General features: G+C 34.5%; 1 protein-coding gene across 8 annotated transcripts in view; it reads right to left on the bottom strand.

Annotated features, from left to right (window-relative positions):
• The window catches only part of HACE1 (HECT domain and ankyrin repeat containing E3 ubiquitin protein ligase 1), a 127,473-nt gene that overhangs the window by 5,843 nt on the left and 94,063 nt on the right, over positions 1–27,567 (bottom strand). For 6 of the 8 annotated variants that reach the window (XM_032338946.1, XM_032338945.1, XM_032338951.1 and 3 more), the window contains 8 exons: positions 27,096–27,207; positions 26,906–27,003; positions 26,638–26,725; positions 22,734–22,883; positions 22,018–22,214; positions 13,121–13,252; positions 5,069–5,167; positions 4,720–4,790 (listed from right to left, as the gene is read on the bottom strand). In XM_032338946.1, coding sequence (XP_032194837.1) covers positions 4,720–4,790; positions 5,069–5,167; positions 13,121–13,252; positions 22,018–22,214; positions 22,734–22,883; positions 26,638–26,725; positions 26,906–27,003; positions 27,096–27,207 — 947 coding nt within the window. Of the gene's footprint in view, positions 1–3,423; positions 3,488–4,719; positions 4,791–5,068; positions 5,168–13,120; positions 13,253–22,017; positions 22,215–22,733; positions 22,884–26,637; positions 26,726–26,905; positions 27,004–27,095; positions 27,208–27,567 lie in introns of all 8 variants that reach the window. The other 2 variants (XM_032338950.1, XM_032338949.1) reach the window with 2 other exon arrangements.

The following is a 27,567-nucleotide window of genomic DNA, read 5'->3' as shown; positions in this document are numbered from 1 at the left end:
AACCAAATGAATATTGAAAGTCTTGTTAATAAACACTAAAAGAATAGCAGAAGAATAGCTAAAGAAGACCTGGACAAGTGTGTAAACGGAAATAAAATTCTACATTAGTCTACACCTATTAAAAGGATAACCAAAAATGAAAAGGGGTGAAAAGCCAAGCTGTTCTCAATTTCCTGTAGAGGTAGAATTTTAAAGTACACCACTTTATCAGAATAAGATAAGAAAATGAGACTTGACAAATTAATATACAGTATTTCAACATCAGAATGATCAATCTAATGTTTTTCATGTAACTAAATTTTGAAAAACATGTTTAAAAATCAGAAGATTTTCCAATTTAAAGATCTAAAACTAAAATTATATTATAAACTGCTATTCACAATTTCTGAAATTTTATTCCTCTTCTTCTAAACTACAAACAAATATGACTGGGCCCCATAATTGAATAATCAGTGAATACTACCCTAAGATCATGGCTCATCAAGCTTAAGCATGTATGAGAAAAATAAATGAAATGGTCTTGGCTGAATATTATGACACTTGGATCATACAATGTAAAATTACAGTCAATAAAAATGACACACTTCTATTTTATACACAAAGAAATCATCAAGTCTGAATCCCATTATTCTTGAGTAAGTCATTTAATTAAGACAGTCTTTTTTTTTTTTTTTAAGATTTTATTTATTTATTTGACAGACAGAGATCACAAGTAGGCAGAGAGACAGGCAGAGAGAGAGGAAGGGAAGCAGGCTCCCCGCTGAGCAGAGAGCCCGATGCGGGGCTCGATCCCAGGACCCTGGGATCATGACCCAAGCCAAAAGCAGAGGCTTTAACCCACTGAGCCACCCAGGCGCCCCTAAGACAGTCTTATAGACCACCAAAATAATGTTACACCATAATAATATTCAAAAATTAATTTTTGCATTGGTTCTTGGTTCTAATAATTAGAACACATTTGACTTTTCAGGAAGGTTGCACTAAACTAACTATGGACACAGAGAAAGATACTTTAATATCTAATATAAACAGATAATCAGAATTTTCTAGAAAGTGCTACTGAATAAAAAAAAACATGCTAAGTTTAGAATGGTAAATGCTCTATACCTACACTTAAGTCTAATTAAATAAAAGTTAAGGTTTAAAAAAGTTGAAAAATTACTCAGTCTGAATTCAAAACAAGGACTCTGTAGACTAAATGTTGAAAAATGACTTCTTCAGCATGATGGTGAAGCTTAGCTGTGTTGTTCCCATCAGCTTCCTTGGCTTCTATTTTTTACTCAAATCCCTCACCTCAGTTTAAATGGATTCATAAGCTACACTTCATGACCAGGTAAATAATAAAAAGTGCAATTCTTTTCAGTACTGCTAACCATGACTATACGTCTGACCTGGGAGAGGCATTCTGTATTATTAATACAAGAGTTTTTTATTCTACAAGAGCAGCAACTTGACATTTTTAGTCCCAGAGACCTTGAGTAATTGTAATTGTTATCTGCACTTTAAAGACTTGTACCAACCAAATCATGGTGGTGCGGACATAATAATCCATTAAATGGTGTTTAGATATAAATCATTTAGAAAACAGTAAAAGCTCTACGTCAATACATAAACTAAAATCCAGATGGCTTAAAAATTGTAAAGTAAAAATAGGAACTATAAAAAGTTATAGAAAAAAATGCAGATAAACATATATATATATAATCTTGGGAGTGGGGAAGGAGTTATAAAAACAACAAGAAAAGTACAATGATCAACTTACAAAATTAATACTTCTATTTTATAAATTTTGTAAAGTAAATTTATAATTTAAATTACATGGGAATCTGTATTTAATTTAATGAAGTTAAAAGGCAAATGATAACCTGGGAAAAGTTATTTGTAAGGTTAACGTCCCACATAAAGAACACTTAGAACTGAATTTTTTAAAATGACAGGGCAACTGTGTGGCTCAGTCGGTTAAGCATCTGACTCTTGATTTCAGCTCAGGTCATGATCTCAAAGTGATGAGATCAAACCCTGTGTCTGACTCTGTGCTCAGCGGGGAGTCGGCTTGGGATTCTCTCCTTCTCCCTTTCCCTCTCCACCCCCCAATAATCCCCACCAAGCTCTCTTTCTCTCAAATAAATAAATAAATAAATATAAAAATAAAAAATAAATGATAACAGAATGCATAATAATTAAGACAGTCAATTCACATAAGAATTATATAAATAAAAAATTATATAAAAATAGAAATGAGGATGCCTGGGTGGCTCAGTCGGTTTAGCATCTGCCTTTGGCTCAGCTCATGATCCTAGGGTACTGGGACTAAGTCTACATCTGGCTCCCTGCTGAGCAGGGAGTCTGCTTCTCCCTCTGCCCCTCCCCCCTGCTTATGGTCTCATTCTTTCTCATGCTCTCTCAAATAAATAAGACCTTAAAAAAAAAAATTACATTCTGTACTGATAGAACAAAAGGAATAGGTCCTCTCATTCCCTGTTGATATGAATACTGGTAATTTTCTGAAGGGTAAAAAAACCTGATACATACGTATCAGGTTATAAAAATTTATATACTTTCATGTACAAAAACTTCTAAGAATTTTTTCTATATAAATAATCAAACTGGCCCACAAGTGTATAAATGTAAGAATTCCTTATTTGTTCAGCATTACTATAAACAGGAAAATTTAGCAATGAAGGACAATACCAATTAAGGTCCATAAACTGAAAAATAGGTAGCCATGAACAAATTAGATCTATAAATGGAAAAAATTTTAATAATATATTGCTAAATTCAGAAGTTATTAAAGAAGAACGATGTTTTTAAAAAGTAAAAATTTATGGGACATCTGGCTGGCTTAGTTGGGAGAAGCAAGAGACTCTTATTGGGGTTGTAAGTTTGATCCCCAGGTTGGTTGTAGAGATTACTTAAATAAAACTTAACAAAAAAAAAGAAAAGTAAAACTTTATGTATGTGGGAAAATTTCTGGAATCTCAGACACTAAGATTAGAAGTAATTCTTTTTATTGAAACTGTCTAATCCTCCCACCTAGAATATATAATTTTTAATTCTTTTCATTAAATTACTCAAATCTCTGGGTACTTCTTGGCATTAAGAAGCCAAAAAACTACAACAGAACACTAAAACAAGGTTTTCTTTCATATCTTTAGTCTATAATCTGTGAATATTCATGTTCTTTTTTTTTTTTAAGATTTTATTTTTAAGTAATCTCTATACCCAACATGGGGCTCAAACTTAAAACCCTAAGATCAAGAGTCTCATGCTTTCCCAACTGAGCTAGTCAGGTACCCTGAATGAATATTCCTGTTTTATTTATTGTTTAAAATTAGATTACAGTGTAAATCCCCAACTATTTTTCTAAAGGACTTCAAAAATAAAGCAAAATATTAAAGTATTATCTCTGCATAGTGGAATTACCTAATGGATTTTCATTGTCTTCTATCTATATTCTTCATTTTCCAAATTTTCTTTTTCTAAAAATCTAAAAAAAGATTTTATTTATTTATTTGACAGACAGAGATCACAAGTAGGTAGAGAAGCAGGCAGAGAGAGAGAGGAGGAAGCAGGCTCCCTGCTGAACAGAGAGACCGATGCGGGGCTCAATCCCAGGACACTGGGATCATGACCTGAGCTCAAGGCAGACGCTTTAACCCACTGAGCCACCCAGGTGCCACTATAATGGTTATAGATTACAAGAAATAAGGAAATACTAGACTTCAAATAACATATATATTTTATAGAGATATACACCCATAATTATGTTTTTAAGATAGACAGAAAAAATAGAGAAGTAAATACACCAAATTATTTACAATAGTTATTGCTGGCAGAGAATGGTGTTCATTATTTGTTCTAATTTTATGTGTGCTCCAACTTTCCTAGAAGAACCATGTACATTGATGATGGAACAAATGAACTATATTTCCATAAAGTGGAGGGCACAAATAAAATTCTAAGATGCCAAGAATTAAAATTGGATTTTTTAAAATATCTTTCATTAATGTAACTTAAAGGAGGTTAAAAGCATCTAGTTTTCCAGTATCTATATTTAATCAGTCCAAAAGTAGACTTTTCAAATATATTTGTGCTATCACAAATTATTTTTTAGGCCATGAATCTTGAGACTAAAATCTGTTGAGGGATGCTTGCGTGGCTTAGTTGTTAAGCTTCTGACTCTGTTTCTGCTCAGGTCATGATCTCAGTCAGGGTTGTAGGAGCAAGTCCCATGTCAGGCTCTGCACTCAGCACAGAGTATGCTTGGGATTCTTTTCCTCTCCCTCTGCTCCTCCCCAGCTTGTGGAATAAAATCTTCAAAAAATTTGGCAAGAACTGGAGAAAAACTGTTGAGTATGGATATTATGTGTGTCATGTGTATGTATGTGTATGTTTTCCAACAACAGACAAATATTAAGAATTTGGCACTACCACTGACTTACCGACAGAATGAAAAGATTACCAAATTATAAAATACAGTATATATGCTGATTGTCCTGACTGGAACAGTTTATACACTAGTATACATTAAATAAACATTTATTGAGCACTACCATATTTTATCCTTAACAGCTAAATAAATCTTTGTTTAATACCTAAAAAAATGGAAAGGGAAATAGAAACTGACAATTCAAAGGAATAATGCATTTTGGCTGGTTAGGCCACCAAAACTGCAACACATTAAAAATCTTTCCACATTAGCATAAAAACACTTCTTACCTGCCAGTAACAAACTGCAAGAGAAGAACTCTCTCCTCTGGAGTAATGTCTTCCACAACTTCCCAGAACCACTAACAACAATAAAAAAACTTAACTCACATTTCAGAGTAATTGCAGACTTCTTAATACCTGAGAAATATGTAATATTCATAAAGCATATTTTATTCTATAAAACTCATTTATCAAAAATGCTTTCATACAAAGCTTTCATATGCAATATTCCCAGGAGAAGAGTTTAGGGAAAATTTTTACTTTGTTAATTAATGCAGGTTTTCATCCAATAGTGCTGAAAAGCTTATAAAATTAAATGGCAAACTTAACTTCATTCTGAGCTCTAGAGAGATTTTACCTGAATAACTGGATCCTCTCTTTCATAGCCACTTGTGTATTCTGTATTTCTTATCCAATCACTCACATCAATTTCTGGCATGCCAGAAAGCAGTAGCTCCTTTGGGGAAGAAGAGAAGTATTTCATTAATCTTCATTGGGAAAAAAAAAGTTATTACATTTAAATAGTAAATTTGCCTTAATTAGAAATTAATCCCATGTAAAACTGATTTATTTTTTTGACAGTTTCTGCATGTCATCAATAACAATTACTATATGAGAGAGAACGCTTCATACTGATAATCTCAAATATTGCTGAGATGTGGAAATATCTCCACATTCATACAACTTCATTAAACATAGGAGACAAATACATAAACACATACACAAGTTTACATCTGCAACACTTTTTTGAATGTTATTATTTGGGGTTTACGTTTATGGTAATGTATGAACTTGTTAAATTCTAAATTATATGCTCAACATGAATGTGACAACAAAGACCTGAATAAGTCCTGGGTTAAACAAAAGAAAAGATCATCAAGAAACTCTAGTCACTAGGAAAAAGGAGTAATATAATAAAAAAAGGTAATATAATAAAAATAGTCATTATTTTTTAAAAAACAGTACAGAGGGGCGCCTGGGTGGCTCAGTGGGTTAAGCCGCTGCCTTCAGCTCAGGTCATGATCTCAGGGTCCTGGGATCGAGTCCCACATCGGGCTCTCTGCTCAGCAGGGGGCCTGCTTCCCTTCCTCTCTCTCTGTGATCTCTTCCCTTCCTCTCTCCTACTGTGATCTCTCTCTGTCAAATAAATAAATAAAATCTTAAAAAAAAAATTTTAAAAAATAAATAAATAAATAAATAAAAAATAAAAAACAGTACAGATTCAGGCCTTGGAAGAACTCTATTTTGGAATGTTTTGGATCCTCTAAAGCCAACATTTCTCAGTATGAGAAAAAAATACAATTTCCTAATGATTTTTGGTAGTCACCTTTTTAATGTGAAGATCATCAAACAAAATAGTAATCAAATGTGAAATTAAGAATGTAAAAAATACCATTATGTCTTCCAAGAGAAAACTGAACATGGAAAGAGCTTGTCCATATGGCTCAATGAGCCTGTATGTCACAACTGGATGTGTTTATACAGTCAGAAAAGGCAATGACTATACTACACTTAACCAAATACTGACAAGCCAGATCAGCAGAGTTTGTTGTCACAGACATAGATACAGTGTGGTTCAAAATCATGTCTCCTATAACAACTACCCATACAACACCTGACTAGTACCAAAGTGTGCTCAGAAGAAAATTAATGAAGACTAATAAGAGGTGGGATCTGACAACTCTTGGGGTTTCTAAGATCTACTCAGAGTCTAAAAGTTTCTCCCCTTTCCAACCTATCTGAGGCTGGATTTTCTTCATCTAGTTCAAGCAAACAACGTATTACAACTGATTATATGCAGAAGCAGATATAAGAACCTAATTGTCTTCTATTAGCTAGATATTTAAAAAACCTACAAAAATGTAAAACATGCCACTCTTCTCACTTTAAGCTATTTTTAGCTTAATTCTAAAAAATGCAATTTTCAATTTTTAAATGTTATTTATATTAATATGTAATGGATTGTTATTTCTACATTAAGAAAATATTTTATATCTTTTAATTTCAAATACAGTAAACATCAATTAATAAAACCCACATAAACAAAAACTTTTGTTGTAAGGGTGTCCTAAAACCAAAAACTTTGAGAACTGTTGGTCTAGGGTGTATTTTAGTCTTCCTTTCCACAGTATTATAAAATACTTTTACTAGATGGGTATTCTGATTAGTCTCCATTTTAACAATCCAGATATATTCCCCACCATTCTTTGCACTCTTCTGAGCCCCATCAGACCAATTCATGCAGACTGGCTCTCTTGCCTATTAGCTTTAGGCTGAGCTCCATCACTGGGAAACAGGCAGGATTCTGGAGGTGAGGATATTTTCTACTCCCACTTTGCTTCAGCACAACTTTGCAGGAGCCATGTTTCCTCAACTATAGCTACTATCAGGCTGCCTCTCACTGGTACTTCAGGCTCTCCCAGGGTCCTCGTAATAGCCCCCCACTCTCACCCACAATCTCCCTTTCTGTGGTCTCAGCTACCGCAGTAACTATGGTCCAGAAGCCCGTAATCTGCTTTCTGACATACTTTCAGAAAGTCAATAGCAGCCTACTGCTAAGTCACGATGTCTACGTCATTCCCCTCACTTCATCTCATCACATTTTATCTGACATCATCAAAAGAACAAGGGCGATTACCACACAGTAAGATATTTTCAGAGACCACTTCATATAACTTTTATTACAGTATACTGTTATAATTATTATTGTTATAAATATTAATTATTAGTAGTTGTTAATCTCTTACTGTATCTAAATTTTAAATTAAACTTTACCCTAGGTATGTATATTTAAAAGAAAACATAAATATACAAGATTCAGTACTATCCATGGTTTCAGGCATCTACTGCGGGTGTTGGAACAGATTCCCTCTTCATAAGGGGGGACTACTGTAATTCCTCCACCTGTTTCTTCAATTCTAGAAATGATAAAGCTTTCCACTGTTGCTAGTTTCTGGATGCCTCACCATACTCTTGTTATTCTTTTCTTTTTTAATTTTTTAAACATATAATGTATTATTTGTTTCAGGGGTTACAGGTCTGATTCATCAGTCTTACACGATTCCCAGCACTCACCATAGTACATCCCCTCCCCAATGTCCATCGCCAGCCACCCCGTCCCTCCACCTACCCTCCCCCTCCAGCAACCCTCAGTTTATTTCCTGAGATTAAGAGTCTCTTATGGTTTGTCTCCCTCATTTCATTTTTCCCTCCCTTCCCCTATGATCCTGTCTTTTCAAATTGCTCATATCAGTGAGATCATATGATAATTGTCTTTCTCTGATTGACTTATTTCACCGAGCATAATACCCTCTAGGTCCATCCACCTCCTTGCAAATGGCAAGATATCGTTTTTTGTTATTCTTACCACTGCCCACCTCTGTAATAGCTCCTTCGTTAAAGTTTCTATCTGAGCCATCTGGGGAAATTGGCAAGACACTGATACAGATCTGCCAAAAGTGAGTAGGGACGAATTTTATATATTTCTTACAAGCCATGAGAGTTTAATCCTCTTCCCTTCTAAAGATAAGCTTTTAATAATATTAAGTATGCTTCCATTATTAATAATTATAAGTAAAAATGATTGAGACTATATTCTCAAGAAATTTAAAGCATTTCATGAATATATTATTACAGCTTTTGTGAAGAGGAAGATCTTTATTATCCCATGTAACACCTAGGCAAAAAAAAAAAAAAAATTACACTGAGTAAAAACAAGTAGATGAAATGGGAATACCACAATAAAAAGAATATACAGCAGGAAGATTTTAAGTCCCAATCAATAATTTATTGTTTTTTAAAAACATGACAAAATAAATGAATTTAGTCTACTGGAAATGGGTATAACATATATATCCCATATGAATGGCCAGCAATTGAGCCATGAAAATATTCATAGCCATTAGCTTATCTAGTATTCATATGGTTCAATGTGTTAATTCCAGATGCACATCTAGCTTAGATTTCTTTGCCAACTTTTTAAAAAAAAAAGTTTCCTATCCAAATGTAGCATACTCCTTTTCCTATGAAAGACAAAGTCATTCTAAAACCAAGTCCCATTTATAACTTATGCCTCTGAGAGACAGTCTGGCAATACTGATGAAGACAGACCAGGTCTAGAGCACAGAACATGGGTTCCCAGTCTGGAATACATACTTTATGAACAGGAGGAAATTCTGTACCTTCTTTAGTTTTAGTTTTCCTTCTCTGTAAAATGGGAGGTCTATTGTAAAAATTTTTAAATTTAATAAATATAGGGGCGCTGGGTGGCTCAGTGGGTTAATGCCTCTGCCTTCAGCTCAGGTCATGATCTCGGGGTCCTGAGATCGAGCCCTGCATCGGGTTCTCTGCTCAGTGGGGAGCCTGCTTCCTCCTCTCTCTCTCTGCCTGCCTCTCTGCCTACTTGGATCTCTGTCTGTCAAATAAATAAATAAAATCTTTAAAAAAAAAAAAGGTAATAAATATAAAGTGCCTGGAAAATACCACATTTTTAATAATAATTTTCATCACTGAATATATCAGGATCATGCTGACAACACTGCTCTTTCCAAATAATCCCTCCGTCTCAATCAGCTCAACATAGTAAAGCTAGAGTCTAAGACCGATGAGGAATCCTGACTTAACTTCTAATACAAACCACAACTGAAAATTTAACAGCAACAGACCAAAATATGAAAAATAAAGGAATAAAGAAAGCTTTTAGAAGAAAACATGGGGAAACACTTTCATGACCTGGGAATAAGAAACAGGTTCTTAAAAGGAGACAAAAGAGATCCATTTATTAAAAAAAGGGAAAAACAGGATAAACTGAACTGTTTTAAAACTAAATACTTTTATTCACTTAAAGATACCAAAACAGAAGATATTCACAATATAGATAACAAACACTCCTATAAAGAATCCTATAAATCAGTAACAAAAAAACAAAAAACAAAAAAAACAAAACAGAAAACACAATAGAAAAATGGACAAATTACTTGAGTAAACACTATTTTTTTAAAAGATTTTATTTATTTATTTGACAGAGAGAGAGAGAGAAAGCACAAGCAAGGGGAACAGCAGACAGAGGGAAAGGGAAAATCAGATTTCCCACTGAGCAGGGAGCCCAATGCAGGGCTTGATCCCAGGACCCTGAGATCACAACCTGAGCTGAAGGCAGATGCTTAACCCACTGAGCCACCTGGCGCCAGAGTGTAAGTGGCCAATGAACATATAAACACACTCAATCTCATAAGTCATTAGGTAAATGAAACACCACTACTGATCCACAAAAATGGTAAAAATGAAAAAGAAAACATCAAGTGCTAGTGAAGACATGGAATACCCAGAACTCTCATACCTATTGGTGGGAATACAAACTGACACACCACTTGCACTATCTGCAAGTTATCTACTACAATAGAATAAATGTACACCCTATGTCCCAGCAATTACATTTTAAGATGCACACATACACCCTCCTAAAGACATGTATTAGAATGTTTGTAACAGCACTACTTCAAATAACCCAAAACTGAAAAGTACCTACCAAATGTTCATCAAGCATAAACCTCTCTCTAAACACACACACACACACACACACACACACACACACACACACACACACACACTGATACAATGAAATGCTATAATGCAATAAAAAGGAACAAATTACAACTTCCTGCAACAATATGTATAATTCTCATAAAAAGTTGAGCTAAAGAAAGCAGATATATTTAGGTGACTTCTCCATTTATATTAAGTTCAAAAATGAGAAACCTAATCTATGGTATTTTTAGAAGTCAGAAGAGGAAGACAGGGTGGCTCAGTCCATTAACCACCGGACTGTTGATTTTGGATCAGGTCAAGATCTCTGGGTCATAAGATGGAGCCCCACATTGGGCTCCATGCTCAGCAGGGAGTCTGCTGGAGATTCTCTCTCACCCTCTGCCTCTGCCCCTCCCCATTCTCAGGTTCTCTCTAAAAAAATAAATAAATAAAATCTTAAAGAAAAAATATAAGACTGGTGAATCACTGAACTCTACCTCTGAAACTAGTAATATATGATATGTTAATTTACTGAATTTAAATAAATGTAAAAACAAGAATAATAATAATGTTAATGGAAAAAAAAGGTCAGAAGAGTAGTTCCCCATGAAGAGACAGTGACTGGAATAGAACAGGAGTGGACATGAGGGGTGCCAGGATTTCTCTGTTTCTTGATACAGGTGCTGGTTTTATGGGTGTATTCAGTTTATAAAAATTCATCAAACTGTACATTACGATGCATATACTTTTCTCTACATACACTATAAATCAATAAATCTCATAAAACTGAGCAATATCTGTAAATCAGGAGGCAAAGTTTTTGTCAATTATTTACATTGTTGCTATTTGTTCTTTTTTACACAGAGGTCCAAAAGATAATGTGGAAGTCTCTGTTTTGAACTCACAAAGCCAATTTAATGTATGTACGGTACAGGAAAATAGTCAGATTTCAATCATGTTTAATAATAGTTCATAAGTACTCCTCCATTTTTAAATGCTAAAAATAACTTACTGCCATGTAAAAAGTAATGAGTCCATACTAAACAAAACCATTAATCTTAAACCTAAAAATGCAAGCAAAAAAAAAAAAAAAAACCTCAAAACATTTAATGAAACTAAGTCACAATGGACTTCAAAATTAACTCATAAATTTTATTCACTATTATACTAAGATATAATGAATTATAAAACAAAAAATACTGGCATATATGTAAAATTAAAAGGTATAAAAAATACTGGCATATATGTAAAATTAAAAGGTATAAATCAGTGTACTTACTCATAAAGTAAAGTGAAAAGCACAGGGTAAAACTAATTTTATGGGAAAGAATAAAAACCAAAGGATACTTTTCCATTGATCTAAAATTTACTATTCCAAATTACATTTTTTTAAATGAAAAATTAGCTATACTCTATACTCTATTCAAAACACTATAGGAGCGCCTGGGTGGCTCAGTCAGTTAAGCATCTCCTTTGGCTCAGGTCATGATCCCAGGGTTCTGGGATCAAGCCCTGCATTGGGCTCCCGGCTCAGTGGGGAGTCAGCTTCTCCCTCTCCCTCTGCCTCTGCTCATGTGTTCTCTCACTCACTCTTTCTCAAATAAAATCTAAAAAAAAAAAAAAAAAATACTATGTTTAATTACGGAGTTAGACAACTCCCCAAGAGTTTGAAAATAATTTATTACCAATCATAAGAGAGAAAAAGGATATGAGGGCAAATGCAAACATAAAGCATATAAAATTAGAAATCCTGTTAGGTCATAGTAAAAGGCAAGGAAACTAAAAAAGCAAAACAAACATTAGAAACTAGAAGCCAACAAAGTAAGGACTCCACACAGATTTAAAATGGAAAATTTAGAATTATATATGGTAAAATAAGAAGTTAGAGAAAATTAAACAAATACAGTAAGAAAAACCTTCTAATTCTTCTTTTCGGAAGGACAAGAAGTTAGTATCATTATCTTGTACCTCATATGGTCAAACCAAAAATTTAGAAGTACAGTTGATTCTTGCTTGAACGATGCAGGTGTTATGGACTCTGACCCCATGCAGTCAAAATCCACATGTAACATTTGAATTCCCCCAAAACTTAACTACTAATAGCCTACTGCTGGCCAGAGGCCTTATAGAAAACATAAACAGTAAGCATATTTTGTATGTTACATGAATTACACATATCCTATTCTTAGATCAAGGCAAACCAGGAGAAAAAATATTATTAAGAAAATCAGAAAGAAGAGGCGTCTAGGGTGGCTCAGTTGGCTGAGTGTCTGGCTCTTGGTTTGGGCTTAGGTCATGATCTGAGGATTTTGAGACTGAATCCCACATTGGGATTAATGATCTGAGGATTTTGAGACTGAATCCCACATTGGGCTCCATGCTTAGTGTGAAATCTGCTTAAGACTTTTTGTCCTCTTTTCTCCCTCCCCCTCTGCTCCTTTCCCAACTCACACACACTCTCTCTTGCTCTCAAATAAATCAATCTTAAAAAAAAAAAATAGGAAAATTTAGTGTTATACTGGAAAACATCCACTTTTAAGTTTGAACTCACAACAGTTCAAACGCATTGTTCAAGGCTTAAGGGTTAACTATAATATGAATATTGCTTTTGAGAAGACTGGCCTTCAACATCTCCCATGTAAAATACTTTGAAAATGTACTCCATTTTTGTTTTCATTTCACACTAAGGAATTGTTACTCCGGCTATTAAGCTTAAGAGAAGCACAATCACAAATCTTGTAAGAAATCTCTTAACAAGAACATCAAACCATAATGTCATATTATACATTATTTTATACCATAGTACTCCAAAATTATTTCTGAATTATAGAGACTGGAGTTTTGTGTTGTTTCGTAACCAAAATGAACTGATGTTTTTCCTTACCAATTCATATTCATCAAAAAGCTGTATGAGAGAAGGTGGAATGAACATATGAAAGCCCTGCAAAAAAGCATTGATCTGAGGCTGAATGGCTCTTGTCATTCGAAGTTCAGTAACAAGCTGAACATACTCCGCCTATAAAAAAAAAAAAAAAGTGATTTTTTTTTTTTTCAATTTCACATACTTAATATAATGTTGATATAATCATTCTTCACTTAAGAGGTAAGAGGTTGGGGGCACCTGAGAGGCTCAGTCAGTTAAGCCGCTGCCTTCAGCTTGTGTTGTGATCCTGGGGTCCTGGGAGAGAGTCCCACATTGGGCTTCTTGCTAAGTCTGCTTCTCCCCTGCCTGCCATTCCCTCTGCTTGTGCTTACTCTTTCTCTCTCTGTCAAATAAATAAATTAAAAAAGAAAGAAAGAAAGAAAAAAAAAAGAAGGGGTGCCTGGGTGGCTTAGTGGGTGAAGCCTCTGCCTTCGGCTCAGGTCATGATCTCAGGGTCCTGGGATCGAGCCCCATGTCAGGCTCTCTGCTTAGGAGGGAGACTTCTCTCTCTCTCTCTGCCTGCATCTCTGCCTATGTGTGATCTCTCTCTCTGTCAAATAAATAAATAAAATCTTTAAAAAAAAAAAAAAAAAAGGAAAAGGTTTAGAGACACCATTATTCAAGTCTCTCAGTAAACCCATAATCTACCAATCACTGAGCTACTTTGGCCAAAATCCTAGGAATCAATCACCCATGATTTCTCTCACATGCTGTATCAGTAAGTTCTATCAGAACTACCTCCAAACAACATTCTCAAACCAACCCTGTCTCACCCTCTCCACATCCAGCACCCTGGTCCAAGCCATCATCATCACCTTCATCTGGGTTACTGTAATATGTGGGGTCCCAGTTTCCATTTTTGCCTCTGTACTGCTTCTCCCATACCACCAACTAATCTTTTAAATATATAAATAAATATTATCTATATAATTTCATACATAATTTAGATCACATCACTCCTGCTCAAAGCCTTACAGTGATGGGTGCCTAGGTGGCTCAGTCAAGCACCTCTCACCCACCTTAAAAACAAAACAACTTTGTAAAATATAAATTACTTTCCTAGCCTTTAAGACCCTAAATGATCCAGTCTCTGTTGTGTCCTCTCATCTCATTTCTTTCTACTCTCTCCCTTGTTCATTCTCTCTATTCCCCAAATATAAGCTTGTTCAGGCCTTAGTGTCTATACTTCCTCATGTCTCTGACTGAAGTATCTCATTAGAATGTAATCTCTCTGCAGGCAGGGGCTTTGTTTGTTTTCTAGTATATATTCCCAGCTCCTAAAAAGTGGTTGCCACTTTGTAAATATTCAACAAATATTGAAAGAATGCATACATTCAACAAGTGCATTTAATACATACTAAGAACTTGATAAAATGGTCATATAAGCATAGTTGACTTGATTCTAAATTAAGGTAAGCTACTTTAACACATTTCATTTTAAAATACATCATTACAGAAAACAGTGTTACTTAAAATTTAACTGGTAATAATATATTTTGGCTCAGACAAGAATCAACTATTACATATTTATCAATCAACTCTATCAATTGTTATCATTTGTGTATTTTAAATTACCTCTAAGTGAAACTTTGTGACTAAAAAGCAATATGCTATACATAGTTCTTACCTGCCAGGTATGAATGTTCTAAAGAGAGTAGAGAAAGCCTATTTTGGGTTCCTTCTTTATTTGCGGGGGGCACTAATCCAATGCTATGCCCCATCCCACTTCCTAACTCTACCCCAGCGGGGGGAAAAACCCACAAGGACTGAGCTAGCAAGTTATATATAACCACTGCCTATGAATTCTCCATACATGTCAAAGCTATAGAAGTGTCATGGTGGATTCTCCATAGTTCTCCCCAAACCCACATAGCTCTTGGTGTAATCTAGCGCAGGAAAAGCTGTCATTTCTGCTATTCAGCCTACTGAATAGCCCCCAAATCACACTCCCTACCACCCATAAGTTTTTTTCCACTGTACAGGATTTAATCAGTTACTACATTGAGGTAGTTACCAGAGAGGAGGAGACAAAAATGAGTGCCAAACAATCAAACAGAAATATAAACTAGATTTTTATGTCCAATCCAAGAAATAATATATATAGCACACTTCCAAGTGATAACCAGCAATGATTTCAATATTAGCACATGATTATCTTTTAGTTTACGTATGCTCTACATAAACTTACTCAACTACTACAATTTTTCTGCTCCACTCATTCATTAATGTTTAAGGTGCTTTATGAGACCCTATCTTCCCTTATCAAGACCAGCTTTTCCCCAAAATGTTTTGCTCTTAGAATCTTATGGTACTATTTAATGATCATTGTTCAAGACCTTAAATTATGAAGCATAAAAGATTTGTGGGGCTCCTGTGGAGCTCAATCAGTTAAGCATTCAACCCTTGATTTCAGCTCAGCTCATAATATCAGGGTCCTGAGATCTAGCCCCATTTTGGGCTCCATACTGGACATGGAGCCTGCTTAAGGTTCTCTCTCTCCCTTTGCCTCCGCCCCTCATTCCTCCTCCCCCCATTCAGATGTGCACACGTGTTCTCTCACGCTAAAAAAAAAGGAAAATATTTGTGAACTGTTCAAAGTACACTTCACCAATTTTAACTGGCCATTACTGCACTCCATATTCATCAGAGTAGTACAAATTCTGTTTTCAATTACTTAATTCCTATTATTTCCTCACACATTCTCTTTTTAAAAATTAATTCTCACAAGTATACTATTCTTTCCTTACTTGTTTCCTTCTATTCTTCTAATATGGAATATTATTCCAATATTTTAAATATTTTCCACATTTATTTCTATAACTTGGACCCATAGTCATTGTGTATCAATTTGTGGAAATCAGCTCCTTCTAATACCAGTTTCCATATTAAGTTAATTTAAATGTGGATGAATTTTGGTCTAAATTATTACTCAGAAAAATAATAAAATTGGGCACCTGGGTGTCTCGGTTAAGCGACTGCCTTCGGCTCAGGTCATGATCCCAGGGTTCTGGGATCATGCCCCACATCAGGCTCCCTGCTCAGCAGGGAGCTTGCTTCTCCCTCTTCTGCTCCCCCTACTTGTGCTCTCTTTCTCTCTCCCTCTCTGTCAAATAAATAAAATACAATCTTTTTTTAAAAAAAGAAAGAAGACTAATAAAATCATAGCCATCACAAATCCTGCTAAGATGTTTAGTAAAATAAAGTTTTCCACATAGCTGAAATACCACTGTTTAACAGAAGAAAATATAAATCCAACTGAGCTAAAATGTTTCCCTGCTTCCTTAAACACTGTACATCCTCAAACAGAATAACACAAATTAATGTTTTCTTGATGATACAATTATTACTATGAACATCCACTACCATTACACAGTAACATTCTGACTATTCATACTGAGCAGAAATATACTGACTGCATTCCCATTATCTATACAGGCATCCAAGTGACTCACCTCCCCACAGTTTATGCCCTGAACAACATCAAATATCTTAAATGCTTTAATAAGGAAACACTGAATATGTAGATGACAATCAGTCCACAAAACACTGGCATAAAGAGTTGCATAATTAAACATTAATTATAAACCAAGCATAAACTATCATTTTCTTTTAAGCTATTATAAGAGTTGATAAAACTTGGGGGCAGAGGATCTTTTGTCATCCCTAACTGCATATCGTAGGAGTCATGTTTGCTCCCACCTGAGTTTTGTTGTCTATTCTTTGAAGGCATAAAATAATACTGATGCCAAAGAATTAAATTGAAGAATTAATCATATTAAGGAATCTTAGTACTTGTACTGGTGAAATAATTACATAAATACATAGAAAGCTTTCTACTCGAAAAACTTCAGCATAGCATAGAAACAACAACAGCAACAAAAAAGAGCCATAGCAACTTTTTTCTGGCTCAGCCTCTGATCCTGGTAAGTGATATAAAATCAGTAAGCAAAAAACAAACTGAAGTGAAAAATGTAAAAACACTAAGATTAAGAAGACTGAACTTTCAGATAATATGTTCCAGTTAAATTATACTTATAGAAACCTTTTGTTTTAATAATCTCCTAGTCTTCTGAATATGTGGAATAAATAATATTCTTCTCTCAGACATCTTCCTTAAAATTTTAACTTCTCTTCAGGCTTTCAACCTAAATTATGTCTTCTTATGAGAAATGGTGGTGATTTTGAAAAAAAAAAAAAAAAAAAAAAGCAAAATTTAAGCTATTTTTCCTCTTGAAAATTGTTTTTCATTATTTCTCAAAAAATATCTAAATGAACCATATTTACTTAAATAATAATTAACTTTTACTAGTGAAAACAAGATGTTCTTTCTTCCCCCTCCTCTAAGCAGAGGAATAAACTGGGCCCATTTGTAAAATAGTTTGGAATAGTTATTTTTTCCATATTTAACAGTTTAAATGGCATTATTGTTGGAATAATTCAATTTACGGTTTCAATATATATCCTTTGGTGTATAAAAGCTTCTTTCCTGAGTTTATCCACTTACTACTGCCCTGGTATATAAGAGTTCTCACTGGAAATTTCTCTACTGAAAACTGCAAAAGGATAACCAGGTTTCTTTTGTAGGCATAAGCAGATATGCCAAAAAGGCAAGAAACTACTTCATTATCTCCATCCTCACTGCCATTGTCTTACAAAATCCTCATGCATGCTCCCCAGACCAATACCACGACCACCTATCAGTTGCCCTGACTCCAATATTGCCCCATTTCAATTCATTCTTCACATTCCAAGCTAAGTCTGTTTTTGTGTTTTTAAGAGACAGAATCCACTGATGAAACTTGCCTTCTATAACATCTACAATCATCCCTACAGTCTTTAGAACAATTTTCAAATTCTTAATTGTGGGTGCAGAGTCTTTCAGAATTTGGCCCGTCTACCCCGCTCATCTTTTACCACTCATTTGCTTTGCAATCTAAGCTAAGATCTACAACTCACTGATCTACCTGTGGTTCCTTGAATACATCGTGCTCTGTCACCCTTAACTTCCTATAAGCCCAGAACATTTTACCATTTCCACCCCCATCTGACCATTTAATGCTTCTGTAATTCAACTTCCACGCCGCCTCCTCTATTCCTTGATATCCTGTCTTATCCCATCCCTATTTCTCTCCCTCCCAGCCTGAATGAACTTCATGATTAACACTGTAAAAGTGTTAGCATTTAAAACTCATGTAGCTTACTCTTCAGTTCTAGGAGACAGACTGAAGATATAAGAAAACCTGTCACTTCTAACTCAAATTTTATGGTTCCATGATTCTAGCTTCTGCTCAAAAATAAAAAAAATAATAAAATAAATTTAAAAAAAAAAAAAAAAGAGGGGATGCCTGGGTGGCTCAGTCAGTTAAGTGTCTACCTTCAGATACCAGATACCTAGAATTGAGTCCCACATCCAGGCTCCCTACTCAGTAGGGGGCCTGTTTCTCTCTCACTCAGCCTGCCACTCCCCCTGCTTATGTTTTCTCTCTCTCTGACAAATAAATAAATAAAACCTTAAAAAAAAAAAAAAAAGAGAGAGAGAGAGAGAAAGTGAAAAATAAAAGCAAAAATTTTAAAAAGAAGATGAAATACTATTTAAATGCACCTAGGTGGCTCAGTGGGTTAAAGCCTCGGCCTTCAGTTCAGGTCACAATCCTAGGCTCCGGATATCAAGCCCCGCATGGGGCTCTCTGCTCAACAGGGCGCCTGCTTTCCTTCCTCGGTCTCTGTCTGCCTCTCTGCCTACTTGTCAAATACTTGTCTCTGCCAAATAAATAAAAATCTTAAAAATAAACAAACAATCAAATAAATAAATAAATGCTCAGCTCCTGGTAATTCATCCATTTTCAAAAGTGAAACCAGAGTTTAGTTTCATTATTTTTTTAAGATTTTTAACAAATTGATAGATACAAAATTAAATTTAAAAGACCATTATATTTAAAATATGGAATAAAAAAATTTAAAAAATTAAAAAAAATAAAATGTGGAATGGATATGTATTCTTCTGCCTATATCATTTGTATTTATTTAATGTACTCCTTTTTAAACAAAGGTATTTTCCTTTATTTGACTTCATTCCACAATTATCAAAGCCTTTCCATAAAACTTAGGACTAAATGACTCCCCCATGTGGAGATCAGCTTACACAGATTTTCTCATACTAACAAGCTTGGAAACTCATTTAAACTGCAACATGCTTACAGATTTTGAAGCTGAACTCCAAAGGTGACTCTTACAACTTTACACCTATAGAGATAAGTAAGTAAAAGTCTAACCTTAGAGTAACAAAAAAGTTCTTAAAAGAAATATATGTTAAAAAAATAACAAAATTTCTAAAAATTGAAAATGTTATTTGTAAACTGAGTAACAATCTTAAAGCAAGTAATCAATTTAAAATGCAGGTATGTTTCTAAAGATTTTTAATTTTAAAAAATGGGGTTGCTTACTGAGTAAGCATTAAATGTTTAAGCATTAACAATTTGATACAGAATTATGCTTGACTCAAAAAAAAACCAATTATACTTGGCTCTTTCTGGTAACATTAGAAAACTCTGGAAAATGTTTACATCACAAAAATAAAAGCTGAGAAGAATGAACATATTAGTGATTGAGATCCTGCTTTATTACCAAAAGCTAATAATAAAAAAAAGTCACCTATAATCAACCAAAAATTAGTTAATATAGTTAAATAAAAATGCATTTAACTTAGAAGCAAAAGTTTCAGCCTTTTTAATATTACAATAGTAAGGCAGTTGCCAAGTGGTAAGGCATCGGTCTCATAATATTACAATAATAAATATTCCAGTCTAACAAGACTCACAATGAAAGGTACACCCTCAATGTGTGTATACTCTTGTTGTTACTTACTCAATATCTTCCTTCTTTCTAGAATTCATAAAAGACGCGAGTGCCAAAGAATTAATAAAATGTCTTTTTAAAAATCTAAACAAAAATCATGTCATAATGGGAGGGGTACTGTTAGGAGATACAAGTATAAATATACCTATGCATCATGCAATTGTTAATGAGTCTTTCCACTTTGTCATATAAAATATATCCGAGAGGGTGACAAGTCCACTCACCATAGTATTCACAGATAAGAATCATGTTTGAGTTTCTCTGGTGAAAAACAATCACCTGCTTATAATAAAGATAGTATAATTTCATTACCCTTAATTGAGAATAGGTCTCCAGTGTAAAATAAAATAATAAATGCACTACAGGGTGGACAATCTAATAATAAGATTTTTAAAAGTATTTTCAATCACTGGCAAGCTTATACATATTTTGAAAATGAAGCATTTTGGGGCTCATGGGTGGCTCTGTCATTAAGCATCTGCCTTCGGCTCAGGTCATGATCCCAGGGCCCTAGAATAGAGCCCTGCATCAGGCTCCCTCCTTGGTGGGAAGCCTGCTTCTCCTTCTCCCACTCCCCCTGCTTATGTTCCCCTCTCTTGCTGTCTCTGTCAAATAAATAAAATCTTTAAAATAAAAAAAAAAGAAGCATTTTAGTCTTTTCATTATCTATAGCTTAACATGACTCATTATATTAAAAATCAAGTAAGATCTTCCTTAACATGATTAATTTTGCAAAAGGAAGAACATCAGACTTGAAAGTAGGAAATCTGGGTTTTGTCCCCAGCTTTACCATTAACTCTTTGGGTTTCAGTGTCCTTATGTGTCAAATGAGAGCAAACTAAAAAACATCTAAGCATATGTGTGTAAAAACTCAGCTTCTGATCTTATTTTCAAAAATTAAACTTCATGGGTTATTTTCTACATATAGTATCTAAGTTGCAAAAAGTCAAAACTGCATACCATGATATAACTTTCCAATACCCTATACATATCTCAAACTAAAAACCTCTTTTTATAGAGCACTATCCTCTTTTTATAGAGCACTATTTTGTATTGTGGTTTTCAGCTTGCAAAATGCTAGTAACGATTCTGTATGGGAGGTATCATTATCTCAAGTCTACAAAATAGAAAACTGAGGCTCAAAGAGGTTAAAATGTAGCCAAGTCTTTTGGTCTTTCAAAGAAAAAAGAATCCGTATTTTACTAAATCAATGGGCATAATTTTTTAAAGTTAGTTGCTTCTGAAGCTGTCTTGGAATTACAATACAACTAATGGAAAGGAAAAAGAACTGAGTCTTGTTTAACCAGAAGTTGCTACTAGTAAATGACAGAAGTAGAGTTCCCAAACCAGATTTTCTGGCTCCCAATTTCCTACAAATCAAAATATAACATAAAACTGAATCATATTTTTCAACAGTGAAATTTAAAACATATGACAAAATTTAAAACTATGTGCAGCTGTCAATTATTTTTCAAATAAAACTGGAAAAAATATCCACAAATAAAAGACAGAACAATAAATAAAAATAATCAAGTTATAAAGCTTAAAAAAACAATCAAGTTGAGAGATCTAACAGACTTACTGGATACCAAAAGCATGTACAAAGTTTAACATGGGAAATTCTTCTTTTCTCTACTGGAACTCTTAACATCGTACTTCAAAAGATGAAACAGTGACTAAATCCTAATTTGATTTTGGTGTAAACTTCTATTGCTAATCGAAGTTTTTAATAAAGAGATGCCCAATTTATAGAATCAACTGAATTGTGCTCTAGGCTGCCTCAGGAACTGCCTCAGCTATCTAACACACTAGTGAAATGATCCTTCCTAACTAAAAATTTGGTATTTGAAGGTTTAGTTAATTTAAATATTTTTTCTGTTATAAAATGTTATGAAACTGAAACAGTAAAAGTTTTTCTAACTAGTGTCAGGAGGCTAGAGTAATCAGCAAAGTATCAGGGCCAAGTTACAAACAATGGCTACGATAAGTATTCAAATACTCACTTTATTATTTTGTGTGACAAGAATACTTCCACCCCCAGGTTTCAAAGGCACCTCTTCCATTGCTCCAAACACATCAGTTTCAACAGAAAAGGTTAGCTCTAGACCCAGATCACTAATATCATTATCTAAAATCCACTGCAAATTTTTGGCATATTCTGGATCAATGGATGCCACATCTTGGTAATTTACAGGAATACCTAAAAATGCAAACATACAGCAGTTATATTATAAATGTTTCTGCCTTTCCTTGTTTGTTTAATGGTAAAATACTGCCCTCTACAGATATTCCATAAAACTGCAAAATATAATCCAATTCACAGCATGATTTAAGTGGAGGCTAATTCCTAGATTTGGGAGTCTGTTAATTTAAACTTGTGTTTTTTCCCACATTTTTATAATGTAATCTTTCTTTGAAATAGCTATACAGAAAAATTATTATTACTTCAAAAAGTGCCATTCACTTAAGCATATTCATATTAAAATGCATTCTTAGCATAAACATATGCACACTAAAATGAAAAACAATTTTTTTAGCAAAAAAATAGATTTTTTTCTCTCCCTCAGGCTCCCAAATGCCTTACATACACAGACAGTTTCTAATTGAAATAAAAACTACCTCAATCAAAATGCGATCACTTACCTACTTAGTTTTTCCCTAAAGATTCTAAGAAAAACACTTCAAATAAATGCCTCTGGAAATAACAATAGAGCCATACCAAGAATGTGCTTATAGAATGATCTTGTGAAGTAAATGTTGACCAGCTGCCTGTGGTTCAAAGCTAATCCCAAGATCTGTCCAGCAAACCGGAAATAGTTTAAGTGATCAGGATTTACGTAGGAGTTACTATTAGGCTGAAAAGTTGTTCCTATCAAAATAAATACAAAATAATTTACTTCTAACAATCTAGATGCAAAAAAAAATCACTTCAATGCAAATAAATCAGTTCATATAGAATTCAGCAAAACCAAGGTTACATTACATATAAACTTCCACCAGAATCTTCTTTATGGAATATGTAACAGACAACGGAATTGTCAGAAGATAATCATTAATTCACACATACTTATCAGGTAAGTCTTTGCAAAGAGAAAATTTTAGAAATACTTTTAACTGAAAGTGGTTGGAAGATGTGTCAAAGAGATCCTGAAAATAATACATTAAAAGATAATACACGTTTTCCTCAGCAATGGATAAATACTAGGTTATAAATTAGGACAGGCATTGTTTTATTCATCTATACATGCCCAGTGCAGATCTTCACTACTTTTTGTTCCTATGGAATAGAGCACTACAGTGCTCACTTCGGCAACACATATACTAAAATTGGAATAGAGCACAGGAAGAGTAACTAAAATTTTAAATGTACAACTGTTCTTAAGTAATGAACTTGATGCCTTTTACCAATTATCAGAAAAATCACCAAAATCCACAAGTCAACCAATTATTCCTCATAATAATCAACTTAATTTTTTTAAGATTTTATTTGAGAGAGCAACTGAGCACACCCAAGCAGGGGGAGGGGTAGAGGGAGAGAGACAGAATCTCTAGCAAACTCCCCACTGAACACAGAGGCCGACTCAGGGCTAAATCTCACAACCTGAGATCATGAGCTGAGCTGAAACTTGAGAGTCTGGACACTTAACCAACCGGTCACCTAGGCACCTCACAAATAATCAACTTTAAATAAGTACCACAGAGGTATATAAGTAAAAATGGCAAAGGCAGTAGTTACCAATTACTGTCAAAACCTAGTATGATTCCACTTACATGACAAAACGTCTGGAAACGGTGGTGATGGTTACACAACACTGTCAATGTACTTAATGCCAGTGAATTGTACACTTTAACGTGGTTAAAAGAGTAAATACTATGTTATATATTTGATCACAATGAAAACAAAAATCTAAAAAAAAATCTAGTGCAGGGGCACCTGGGTGACTCAATGGGTTAAAGCCTCTGCCTTCGGCTCACGTCACAATCCCAGGGTCCTGGGTTCAAGCCCCACATCGGGCTCTCTGCTTAGCAAGGAGCCTGCTTCGTCCTCTCTCTCTGCCTACTGCTCTGCCTACTTGTGATCACTGTCTGTCAAATAAATAAACAAAATCTTTTTAAAAATAAATAAATAAATACATGGAACTGGGGTGCCTGGGTGGCTTAGTGGGCTGGCCTCTGTCTTTGGCTTGGGTCATAATCTCAGGGACCTGGGATCAAGCCCCACATCGGGCTCTCTGCTCAGCGGGGAGCCTGCTTCCCCCTCTCTCTGCCTGCCTCTCTGCCTACTTGTGATCTCTGCCTATCAAATAAATAAATAAAATCTTTTTAAAAATAAATAAATAAATAAAATGAAACTGTGACACAGCTATTTTCATCACCTCAGAAAAATCCTAGTGAACAAGAAAATGTCGTTTCCCACATAAAAATAGCTTCTAATAATTATTTCTGCTTTCTATGTGCTTTCTGTCTTAGGCACTAGGCTAAACATTTTTTATGTAATAGCTAATTGATTTCTCTTTGACCACATCACAAAACACATATTATCACCATTTTCAAATGGAGAAATTGAGGTCCCAAAAGGTTACATTTATTGGCCTAAGATGATAACAAGAGGAGCAGAACCTGTATTCACATCCAGTGTAACATCAAAGGCCAAACTCTACGGTAAATATCTTAATTCAATTAGAAAGCAAGTTTTAAAGAAATTATTATAGACATGAAGCCTACCCAAACATTTCCCACATTTAGGAATTTTTAATTCAAAATTTTAATGTAATTCTCTTCATGTCAACTAAACCTAAGAACAAAGAAATATTTCACTGAGATTCTAATTTATAAATACTATGATCCCAAAGAGAAGACTTCTACAGCTTACAAAAAGTACAAATCACAATCTTTATGATCTCTGTGCTTTAGCATATGCTCTGCTAATATATTCATAGTATGAGGAATTACCTCGACTCATAATTCCACACCAAATCTGTTCTTCAGGTATGAAACTAAACAGACAGCCTCAGAATAGGGGACTATAAAGAAATGAAATAGGGGCGCCTGGGTGGCTCAGTGTGTTAAGCCACTGCCTTCGGCTCGGGTCATGATCTCAGGGTCCTGGGATCGAGTCCCACGTTGGGCTCTCTGCTCAGCAGGGAGCCTGCTTCCCTTGCTCTCTCTCTGCCTGCTTCTCTGCCTACTTGTAATCTCTCTCTGTCAAATAAATAAATAAAATCTTTAAAAAAAAAAAAAAAGAAATGAAATAAAGCTAAAATACAATGCTCTAATGCTAAATCTTGCTTCAAAGATCAGGCCTAACTAAACCCACCAACTCATCAAATTTGTCATAACAACAACAAAAGCACCAAATTCACCTGAGAGCAAATAATCAGAAGTTATACAATTAAAGCAGTCACATATTCCTAAACAACTTCAAATACAACACGTGTGTCTGAGGAGCCCATCACAGAAGTGAATACCTGCAGTTCCCTAGTATCCCTGCAGCCCACCACCGTCCCCCTCTTGCCTTGTCGTCATCCTTATTCAGTGGAGGTTTACCTACTGGTTCAGTTGGAGACAATTAGGAAGTACAATTAATAATGCACTCTCTCGGGACACCTGGGTGGCTCAGTTGGTTAAGCAGCTGCCTTCGGCTCAGGTCATGATCCCAGCGTCCTGGGATCGAGTCCCACATCAGGCTCCTTGTTCGGCAGGGAGCCTGCTTCTCCCTCTGCCTCTGCCTGCTATTCTGTCTGCCTGTGCTCGTTCTCTCTCCCTCTCTCTGACAAATAAATAAAATCTTAAAAAAAAAATAAATAATGCACTCTCTCCTTACAAAAAATAAATTAAACATTGGGAAGGAAAAGATCTTCAGGAAATAAAAACAACTGCGTAAAGCATTTAAAAACTGAAATCCCCTCTTCACTTGTGTATGTCTTTCTTAAGTCAGAGAACTGCCAAGTATTCTTCTCATAGATGAGGCAGTAACCATTTCCATTCAGCCTACTATATCGAATTAGAATTGTGCAGGTCGAAAGTACCATTTCAACAAATAACCTATTTTAATTATAAGATAATAAGAGCTGTTTAGGTTTAATCTTTTAAAAGGACCGAAAACTAAGTTACTATACATAAATAGATTATAAGTTAAGATTTAACACCATGAAATCTAGACTGTTTTTTATGACTGATAAATTTTAAGACTTGGAAACTCAAATAGGGTTAACAAATTTTAATTTTTCCAAGTATATATTTTTCTAAGTCCATCTTTTCTAAGGCACTATTTCACAAAAGGAAATTTTAGCTCAGAAAAGCAGTCTAAGGACAATCCTTAAATTGCAGAGATTTAGTTTTACTTTACAAAAGATTGATGAAAACTTCCTTACAGCCAGCACTGGCCCTTGAGAACCATCTATGTAGAGGAAAGAATGTTAGACTGAACCATGTTCCACTCATGATCCTACAACTCATTAATCGAGTTAACAAAATCTCTGGATTCAACTTTCTCTTCTAGGAAATGGGACTATCCCACTCTTAGCTCACAGAATTACTATGGGAATCAAAGGATAAAATGCACTGATATAGTTTGAAATATGAGAAGTAACGGAAAAAATAATGTAGACTGTACAACTTACCATCAGCTGACTGGGTAAACAATGCATAATCAGGATTGACTATCTCATTAGACAGAATATCAAACCACTCACGCACAACACCTTGACCCTGAGTTCAAGAAAATAAAATTAAATATCAACAGAATTATATGTGGAAATTTTTTCTGAATAATAACAAATTAGAATCATTTCAAATTTCTTCCATTATCAATTATATACTAAACTTTATTCAAGTGCATTTCAATCTTTTATATCTAGTGACATTAATAGCACTTATTTTTATACCCACCATGCCTTCTTCTCCATGGAACCGTACAGCGATTCCTTGCTTTAGCTTTGCACAATTTGCTTTTGACACAACTTCACAGCTACTCCTAAAAATAGAATCTAAATATGTAGCATTGGTTAATTTTATGTATTAAAATTTACAGTAACTGGTATTTTGTGACTCAACCACATCAGTTTCTTTTTAAACATACCTCTGTGAACCAGCAGGATATCATTTTCATTCACTGGTCTGTGCACCATGTCTGAATCTGGTTGTCCTGAATGCAAATGCTCATAGAACCATTCACAGCGATCTTTAAAAGGCTAACCCAACAAAAAAACGGTAAAATATGTCAGCAGTATTTCAGCTACCTATCAGATTACTTAATGAGCCTGCTAATGTCCTTTCCACAAATAATCATTCTTGAACTTTATTTATAATAAACAGTTCTAGATAATGTTCTGACATTTCAAAAACTATTCACAAAAAGGCAGATCTCAGCTGAAATACTTTGATTACAAAGAGTATATTTTTTAAATTCCCATTTTTAACAGAAAAGACTTGATAAATTAGGTTATACCTAAACTTAATATCAAATATATATTTGATGAGATTTACTCCTAATTTCTTTCTTTCTTTCTTTTTACAATTTTATTTATTTATTTGACAGAGAGAGAGCAGAA

The sequence above is a fragment of the Mustela erminea genome, chromosome 4 (assembly GCF_009829155.1).
Source record: "Mustela erminea isolate mMusErm1 chromosome 4, mMusErm1.Pri, whole genome shotgun sequence".
Lineage (NCBI taxonomy): Eukaryota > Metazoa > Chordata > Mammalia > Carnivora > Mustelidae > Mustela > Mustela erminea.
Note: the sequence above shows the minus strand (reverse complement) of the source record. Positions and strands in the feature narration are given on the sequence as shown.